Below are 10243 nucleotides of genomic sequence, written 5' to 3' on the forward strand. Positions count from 1 at the left end.
GTGATGTTTATCTTTTATGCATCTTATTTTGCTTAGATCGATGGTAGCACTATAAGATGATCTCTCACTAAATTTCAAGGTATAAGTGTTCTCCCTGAGTATGCACCGTTGTGAAAGTTCGTCGTGCCGAGACACCACGTGATGATCGGGTGTTATAAGCTCTACGTTCACATACAACGGGTGCAAGCCAGTTTTGCACACGCGAAATACTCGGGTTAAACTTGACAAGCCTAGCATATGCAGGTATGGCCTCAGAAAACTGAGACCGAAAGGTCGAGCGTGAATCATATAGTAGATATGATCAACATAGTGATGTTCACCATTGAAAACTACTCCATCTCACGTGATGATCGGACATGGTTTAGTTGATATGGATCACGTGATCACTTAGATGATTAGAGGTATGTGTATCTAAGTGGGAGTTCTTAAGTAATTTTGATTAATTGAACTTTAATTTATCATGAACTTAGTACCTGATAGTATTTTGCATGTCTATGTTGTTGTAGATAAATGGCCCGTGCTGTTGTTCCGTTGAATTTTAATGCGTTCCTTGAGAAAGCAAAGTTGAAAGATGATGGTAGCAATTACACAGACTAGGTCTGTAACTAGAGGATTATCCTCATTGTTGCACAGAAGAATTACATCCTGGAAGCACCGCTAGGTGCCAGACCCGCTGCAAGAGCAACGCCAGATGTTATGAATGTCTGGCAGAGCAAAGCTGATGACTACTCGATAGTTCAGTGTGCCATGCTTTACGGCTTAGAACCAGGACTTCAACGACGTTTTGAACGTCATGGAGCATATGAGATGTTCCAGGAGTTGAAGTTAATATTTCAAGCAAATGCCTGGATTGAGAGATATGAAGTCTCCAATAAGTTTACAGCTGCAAGATGGAGGAGAATAGTTCTGTCAGTGAGCATATACTCAAAATGTCTGGGTATAACAATCACTTGATTCAACTGGGAGTTAATCTTTCGGATGATAGTGTCATTGACAGAATTCTTCAATCACTGCCATGAAGCTACAAGAGCTTCGTGATGAACTATAACATGCAAGGGATGGATAAGACAATTCCCGAGCTCTTCGCAATGCTAAAGGCTGCGGAGGTAGAAATCAAGAAGGAGCATCAAGTGTTGATGGTCAACAAGACCACCAGTTTCAAGAAAAAGGGTAAAGGGAAGAAGGGGAACTTCAACAAGAACGGCAAGCAAGTTGCTGCTCAAGTGAAGAAGCCCAAGTCTGGACCTAAGCCTGAGACTGAGTGCTTCTACTGCAAAGGGACTGGTCACTGGAAGAGGAACTGCCCCAAGTATTTGGCGGATAAGAAGGATGGCAAGGTGAACAAAGGTATATGTGATATACATTTTATTGATGTGTACCTTACTAATGCTCGCAGTAGCACCTGGGTATTTGATACTGGTTCTGTTGCTAATATTTGCAACTCGAAACAGGGACTACGGATTAAGCGAAGATTGGCTAAGGACGAGGTGACGATGCGCGTGGGAAATGGTTCCAAAGTCGATGTGATCACGGTCGGCACACTACCTCTACATCTACCTTCGGGATTAGTTTTAGACCTGAATAATTGTTATTTGGTGCCAGCGTTGAGCATGAACATTATATCTGGATCTTGTTTGATGCGAGACGGTTATTCATTTAAATTTGAGAATAATGGTTGTTCTATTTATATGAGCAATATCTTTTATGGTCATGCACCCTTGAAGAGTGGTCTATATTTGATGAATCTCGATAGTAGTGATACACATATTCATAATATTGAAGCCAAAAGATGCAGAGTTGATAATGATAGTGCAACTTATTTGTGGCACTGCCGTTTAGGTCATATTGGTGTAAAGCGCATGAAGAAACTCGATTCCGATGGAATTTTGGAATCACTTGATTATGAATCACTTGGTACTTGCGAACCATGCCTCATGGGCAAGATGACTAAAACTCCGTTCTCCGGAACAATGGAGCGAGCAACAGATTTGTTGGAAATCATACATACTGATGTATGTGGTCCAATTAATGTTGAGGCTTGCGGCGGGTATCATTATTTTCTCACCTTCACAGATGATTTGAGCAGATATGGGTATATCTACTTGATGAGACATAAGTCTGAAACGTTTGAAAAGTTTAAAGAATTTCAGAGTGAAGTGGAAAATCATCGTAACAAGAAAATAAAGTTTCTACGATCTGATCGTGGAGGAGAATATTTGAGTTACGCGTTTGGTCTTCATTTGAAACAATGCGGAATAGTTTCGCAACTCACGCCACCCGGAACACCACAGCGTAATGGTGTGTCCGAACATCGTAATCGTACTTTACTAGATATGGTGCGATCTATGATGTCTCTTACTGATTTACCGCTATCGTTTTGGGGTTATGCTTTAGAGACAGCTACATTCACGTTAAATAGGGCACCATCTAAATCCATTGAGACGACGCCTTATGAACTGTGGTTTGGCAAGAAACCAAAGTTGTCGTTTCTTAAAGTTTGGGGCTGCGATGCTTATGTGAAAAAGCTTCAACCTGATAAGCTCAAACCCAAATCAGAGAAATGTGTCTTCATAGGATACCCAAAGGAGACTGTTGGGTACAACTTCTATCACAGATCCGAAGGCAAAATATTTGTTGCTAAGAATGGATCCTTTCTAGAGAAGGAGTTTCTCTCGAAAGAAGTGAGTGGGAGGAAAGTAGAACTTGATGAGGTAACAGTACCTGCTCCCTTATTGGAAAGTAGTTCATCATAGAAATCAGTTCCTGTGACTCCTACACCAATTAGTGAGGAAGCTAATGATGATGATCATGTAACTTCAGATCAAGTTACTACCGAACCTCGTAGGTTAACCAGCGTAAGATCCGCACCAGAGTGGTACGGTAATCCTGTTCTGGAGGTCATGTTACTTGACATGACGAACCTACGAACTATGAGGAAGCGATGATGAGCCCAGATTCCGCAAAATGGCTTGAGGCCATGAAATCTGAGATGGGATCCATGTATGAGAACAAAGTGTGGACTTTGGTTGACTTGCCCGATGATCGGCAAGCCATCGAGAATAAATGGATCTTCAAGAAGAAGACTGACGCTGACGGTAATGTTACTGTCTACAAAGCTCGACTTGTTGCGAAAGGTTTTCGACAAGTTCAAGGAGTTGACTACGATGAGACTTTCTCACCCGTAGCGATGCTTAAGTCCGTCCGAATCATGTTAGCAATTGCCGCATTTTATGATTATGAAATTTGGCAAATGGATGTAAAGACTACATTCCTGAATGGATTTCTGGAAGAAGAGTTGTATATGATGCAACCTAAAGGTTTTATCGATCCAAGGGATGCTAACAAAGTGTGCAAGCTCCAGCGATCCATCTATGGACTGGTGCAAGCATCTCGGAGTTGGAATAAACGTATTGATAGTGTGATCAAAGCATATGGTTTTATACAGATTTTTGGAGAAGCCTGTATTTACAAGAAAGTGAGTGGGAGCTCTGTAGCATTTCTAATATTATATGTGGATGACATATTGTTGATTGGAAATGATATAGAATTTCTGGATAGCATAAGAGGATACTTGAATAAAAGTTTTTCAATGAAAGACCTCGGTGAAGCTGCTTATATATTAGGCATCCAGATCTATAGAGATAGATCAAGACGCTTAATTGGACTTTCACAAAGCACATACCTTGATAAAGTTTTGAAGAAGTTCAAAATGGATCAAGCAAAGAAAGGGTTCTTGCCTGTGTTACAAGGTGCGAAGTTGAGTCAGACTCAATGTCCGACCACTGCAGAAGATAGAGAGAAAATGAAAGGTGTTCCCTATGCTTCAGCCATAGGCTCTATCATGTATGCAATGCTGTGTACCAGACCTGATGTGTGCCTTGCTATAAGTTTAGCAGGGAGGTACTAAAGTAACCCAGGAGTGGATCACTGGACAACGGTCAAGAACATCCTGAAATACCTGAAAAGGACTAAGGATATGTTTCTCGTTTATGGAGGTGACAAAGAGCTCGTCGTAAATGGTTACGTCGATGCAAGGTTTGACACTAATCCGGATGACTCTAAGTCACAAACCAGATACGTGTTTATATTGAACGGTGGAGCTGTCAGTTGGTGCAGTTCTAAGCAAAGAGTCGTGGCGGGATCTACGTGTGAAGCGGAGTACATAGCTGCTTCGGAAGCAACAAATGAAGGAGTCTGGATGAAGGAGTTCATATCCGATCTAGGTGTCATACCTAGTGCATCAGGTCCAATGAAAATATTTTGTGACAATACTGGTGCAATTTCCTTGGCAAAGGAATCCAGATTTCACAAGAGAACCAAGCACATCAAGAGACGCTTCAATTCCATCCGCGATCAAGTCAAGGAGGGAGACATAGAGATTTGCAAGATACATATGGATCTGAATGTTGCAGACCCGTTGACTAAGCCTCTCTCACGAGCAAAACATGATCAGCACCAAGACTCCATGGGTGTTAGAATCATTACTGTGTAATCTAGATTATTGACTCTAGTGCAAGTGGGAGACTGAAGGAAATATGCCCTAGAGGCAATAATAAAGTTGTTATTTATATTTCCTTATATCATGATAAATGTTTATTATTCATGCTAGAATTGTATTAACCGGAAACTTAGTACATGTGTGAATACATAGACAAACAAAGTGTCACTAGTATGCCTCTACTTGACTAGCTCGTTGAATCAAAGATGGTTAAGTTTCCTAGCCATAGACATGAGTTGTCATTTGATTAACGGGATCACATCATTAGAGAATGATGTGATTGACTTGACCCATTCCGTTACCTTAGCACTTGATCGTTTAGTATATTGCTATTGCTTTCTTCATGACTTATACATGTTCCTATGACTATGAGATTATGCAACTCCCGAATACCGGATGAACACTTTGTGTGCTACCAAACGTCACAACGTAACTGGGTGATCATAAAGGTGCTCGACAGGTGTCTCCGATGGTACTTGTTGAGTTGGCATAGATCGAGATTAGGATTTGTCACTCCGATTGTCAGAGAGGTATCTCTGGGCCCCCCTCGGTAATGCACATCACTATAAGCCTTGCAAGCAATGCAACTAATGAGTTAGTTGCAGGATGATGTATTACAGAACGAGTAAAGAGACTTGCCGGTAACGAGATTGAACTAGGTATTGAGATACCGACGATCGAATCACGGGCAAGTAACATACCGATGACAAAGGGAACAACGTATGTTGTTATGCGGTTTGACCGATAAAGATCTTCATAGAATATGTAGGAACCAATATGAGCATCCAGGTTCCGCTATTGGTTACTGACCGGAGATGAGTCTCGGTCATGTCTACATAGTTCTCGAACCTGTAGGGTCCGCTTGCTTAACGTTCAATGACGATCGGTATTATGAGTTTATGTGTTTTGATGTACCGAAGGTAGTTCGGAGTCCCGGATATGATCACGGACATGACGAGGAGTCTTGAAATGGTTGATACATAAAGATTGATATATTGGATGACTATGTGTGGACTTTGGAAGGGTTCCGAGAGAGTTTGGACGAATACCGGAGTACCGGGGGGTTACTGGAACCCCCCCCGGGGAGTGTAATGGGCCTCATGGGCCTTAGTGGAGAGAGGAAGGGGCGGCCAGGGCAGGCCGCGCGCCCCCTCCCCCTCTAGTCTGAATTGGACAAGGAAGGGGGGGGGGCGGCGCCCCCCTTTTTCCTTCCCCCTCTCTCTTCCTTCCTTCCCTCCTACTCCTACTCTTGGAAGGGGTGGAATCCTACTCCCGGTGGGAGTAGGACTCCATTGGGGCGCGCCTAGGAGGCCGGCCTCCTCCCCCTCCTCCACTCCTTTATATACAGGGGAGGGGGGCACCCCATAGACACACAAGTTGATCATTGATCTCTTAGCCGTGTGCGGTGTCCCCCTCCACCATAATCCACCTCGGTCATATCGTAGCGGTGCTTAGGCGAAGCCCTGCGTCGGTAACTTCATCATCACCATCATCACGCCGTCGTGCTGACAGAACTCTCCCTCGAAGCTCTAATGGATCGTGAGTTCGTGGGACGTCACCGAGCTGAACGTGTGCAGATCGCGGAGGTGCCGTACGTTCGGTACTAGGATTGGTCGATCGTGAAGACGTACGACTACATCAACTGCGTTGTCATAACTTTTCCGCTTTCGGTCTACGAGGGTACGTGGACAACACTCTCCCCTCTCGTTGCTATGCATCACCCTGATCTTGCGTGTGCGTAGGAATTTTTTTGAAATTACTATGTTCCCCAACACCACCCCCTTACACCCCTTTCTTCCCGCCGACGCCAACTCCTCCCACCTCCCTCCACCGCTCTGATCCTACCTACCAGCCCCGCACCCCCTGGAGACAAGGACGTATCTCGCAGACCCGCCGCCCCCTAGCCACCTTCCGGATCCCTGGTGGCCGCCCGCCCCTTAGCCTCCGCACGGGTCCTCGCCGCGCAACCCACCCCACGCGGCCGTGCGGGACGACCACAATGGCACCAGAGGTGAGTCTTCCTCCCCTCTCTTATTTCCTTCTTCGTCCTAACTTCTCCGGCCACCGTACCCCTTCCCGGCCCCACCGCGCGGCCACCCTCCCCCGCGGCCACCACCGTACCCCTCCAGGCACCAGATCTGGTGGGATCCGCACCGCCCAGGCCCTCCACCAGGTCCTCCCCTTGCAGTCCAGCCGACCCGGACTTGCAGTGCGCCGGCGCGCAGGACGAGTTGCAGTGCGAAGAGCGCAGTTCGCTCGACAACTGCTCGTGGTTCGGCGCGGGCTAGCTGCAGTGTGAAGAGCCATGACGTGCAATTTTTTTTGGATTCTAAATTTTAACAAGGTCGTCGCCCTGACCACCTTCATCCTCTGTCGTAAAAATGAGATCCAGGACGAGTAGTACTTGGAGTTCACTTTTTTTGTGTTTTTCAGATTTTTGCTGTTGATCTAGTGAATTCTGTGTAGTGAATTTTCTAATGCTGTTCGATTCCTTCGTGCAGTTCGCTGGATGATGTGTGCCTTACACTATTCGTCCCACATGAGTCTGCACTGTATCACTTCCTCCGCCATGGAGCACTGCCTACAAAAATCCCTGGAGCCATGCGTGGGAAGAGTGGTTCTGCAGGCACGCTCGAAGCTTTCCGGCAGCGCGGCGTGCAGTGCACTCGCTTGAGCAAGTGGTTTGGCAGACACGTTATGTGAAGTGCATTGGCATGGTCTTGCAGTGCGGGCATGTATGTTCGTGATGTGCGCCGTGTTTCTTGTAGTGGACGAGCACCCCGACGGCCAAAGCCGTGCGTGGTCATCTTGATGGCACTCTCGCGTCGCCCTCATGCAATGCAGTTCGTGGACACGTCTCGTGGTCCGAAGGCTCGGTGTGCAGTGCAACTCATATTGTGCTTCAGTACGTTTCAGTCCAAAAAGGAAACAAGAAAAGTTTGTTGTTTCGCTCTTGTTTGTGACAAGAATTTGGCGCTTCACTTCTGTTAATAAAACCACAAGCAGTATTCTTTCTTTTTCGATGCGGTTCACTTGTACGTTTGTATATGCAAGAAAAAGGAAGAATCATGTGCATGCAGTTCCTTTTGTATATGCCTGCAATGTGGTGTGTGTATGTCTTGCGGTACACCCCATCGGTCATGTGTTTTTTTGAAGACAATTTGTATTGTCGCGTGTGGCCGTTTCACTTGTTTTCTGTATGCTTGCAATGCGGTGTATGTACGTTTGCAGTGCACTCCTGTGGTTCCCTTTGTAAAAATATTCCCTTTGTAAAACAATAAAAAATCAACACAGAAAAGAAGTTCGTTTATTTTTAGATGAAGTCCACTAGTTTCTGCCCTGCGATTCATTTTCACCAACCGAAACAAAGCAGTTCTCTAGTCTGGGCCGCGCGGTTCACTAACTTTGACCATAAGGTTCACAAATAAGCGTAAAAAAGTTTGAAAAAGGGAAAACTTACGGGGTTCACTTGCCCGTCCGATGCAGTGCGGTTTTCATTCTGAAGCAGTGTGGTCGGCCATATGATGTTGTTCATCCCGTAAGTGCAAAAAATTTGTTACGGAAGCAAAAAAAGTAATGCGGTTCACTTCTTGATAGTGTTGTGGTTCATTTACACCTGATGTGAAGTGCACTCTACTTTCTCGTCCTTGAAAAAATTATGTTTGAATAAAAGAAACCATGCAGTTCTCTTACCTGTCTGATGCAGTGCGGTTTTTCGTCCAATGCAGTGCGGTTTTCAGTCAGATGAAGTACCCACGTCAATTTGGGTGTCGCAAAAAACAGAGTGTCCGCATTTCGGTAAATTCGAAATTCCTCTTAAACCGTAAAGAATTAGAGAGTCCAGCACCTTGGGCAGCTCCCCGTACACCGGTGTGAAGTCAGGGGTGAATGGCTTCAGCTGCGAGACGTGGAAGATGGGGTGGACCTGGCTCGCCGGCAGCAGGTCGAGCTTGTAGGCGAGCAACCCAATCTTCTCGAGGATCTTGTAGGGGCCGAAGTACTTGAAGGCGAGCTTGGCGCATGGGCGGTTGACCAAGGAACGCTGGGCGTAGGGCTGTAGCTTTAGCAGCACCTGTTCTCCCTCCTGGAAATGGCGCTCTGTGCGATTGCGGTCGGCTTTCTTCTTGAACCGGCGCTGAGCTTGCTCCAACTGGGCGCGTATGTGCACGGTGTGCGTCGCCCAGTCCATCTCTTCCTCAGCCGGAGCTGTATCCGCCCAGGACGCCATGGCTCCGAGGTTGGCTTCCTTGCCGTAGAGGGCCTTGAAGGGCGTGAGCGAGGCGTGGAATGTCGAGTTGTACCAGAACTCCACCATTGGCAACCACCGGCACCATTTGTGCGTCGATTCGTGCACCGCGCAACAGAGATACATCTCCATGCATTGATTCACCCCTCACTCTGGCCGTCCATCTGGGGGTGATAGGCCGTCGAGCAGAGCAGTTTGGTGCCCGCTCCGGCGAGCAGCTCACGCCACAGGTGGCTGGTGAAGATCTTGTCGCGGTCGGAGACGATGGACGATGGAATGCCGTGAAGCTTCACCATGTTATCCCAGAACGCGCGCGCCACCTGCGTGGCGTTGAAGGGATGGCACAGGTGTCGGCGTTCTGGGAACGGGGGTCCCCAGACTTGCCTGCCTGCGGCCCACGGCGTGGCTCTGCGAGCGGGCCCGTACGGCCCATCTTCATCAACAAGCACTCAAGACCCTCACGAGGCGGACGGCGCAAGACCCCTTCAGGAGCGGCCTCACCAGGTTGGCTCGCGAGGGGCGGAGAGATCGAGGCAAGGCAAACCTCGCGAGGTTCTCGTGACGTGAGCCATGACGATCGAGACCAAGCATGCGCTAGGCGGGCGCCAGCGCGCGCAGTGTACTTGTTTCCTCTTTGGTGCTAAGGTGGCAAGCGCAGGCGCGGAGTACCGAGGTGTCAAGCAAAGGTTTCCATATCAGTGCAATGAGACCAAGACCAGCAGGACAGCAAGATGGAGGTCACCATGGAGCCTAAGGTGGCGTCACCACCAGAGCCTTTTGCAGGCGAAGACTGCTTTTGTCAGGATAAGTTGTACTAGTTGTCCCCTTTCAAATTGGCCGTTGTTGGCTCCCTTCCCGCTCAATATTTGGGGAGAGGACCAGGGCCTCTGTAAGTAGAACTAGCCACCACCGTAGTGGACAACTCAGATTCGGACGGATCACTCAGATCATCCTCAACCACACAAGTTCACCAGACACAAGAACACCCCGCCTCAGGAGGCTGTTCTTCCCCTTTTACTGTTCATCCTCAGCCCAAGAGGCAATCCACCACCACCACACTGGAGTAGGGTATTACACCACAATGGTGGCCCGAACCAGTAAAAATCTTGTGTCCCTTGTGTTGCGAGTTCGTCGAGTTAGCCCTTGAGATCTTAGCAAAGCTAGGACGTGGATCGATTGGGGGAGATCTTCATGTGCACCCCAGTGTTCGAACCTTGAGGGTTTTGCCGGAACCCGTGATCCGACATTTGGCGCGCCAGGTAGGGGTGCGCCGAAGCTTCCCTTCCATCGCTCCGCATCCCGTTGCTTCATCGTCTCCATGGCGGACGCATGCCGCGCTCGCGCTGAGCGCCGGGCTTCCCTCGCCGCCCGGTTGCTCAAACGGCTCCCGTCGGCGGGCCACCTCGCCGTTCTCCGTCGCCTGCCGCCAACGCCACCACCGGCCTGGCGGGGAACGAGCAGCAAGCATCCTCGCTGCACCCTCGGTGCGGCGGGACGGC

General features: G+C 47.9%; 1 protein-coding gene across 1 annotated transcript; it reads right to left on the minus strand.

Annotated features, from left to right (window-relative positions):
- Positions 1-8234: 8234 nt before the first annotated feature.
- LOC141042773 (uncharacterized) lies at positions 8235-8813 on the minus strand. The gene has a single exon (XM_073511662.1). The coding sequence runs from the start codon at positions 8811-8813 to the stop codon at positions 8235-8237; it is 579 nt and encodes a 192-aa protein (XP_073367763.1).
- Between the last annotated feature and the right edge of the window lie 1430 nt (positions 8814-10243).

The sequence above is a fragment of the Aegilops tauschii genome, chromosome 3, assembly GCF_002575655.3.
Source record: "Aegilops tauschii subsp. strangulata cultivar AL8/78 chromosome 3, Aet v6.0, whole genome shotgun sequence".
Taxonomy (NCBI): domain Eukaryota; kingdom Viridiplantae; phylum Streptophyta; class Magnoliopsida; order Poales; family Poaceae; genus Aegilops; species Aegilops tauschii.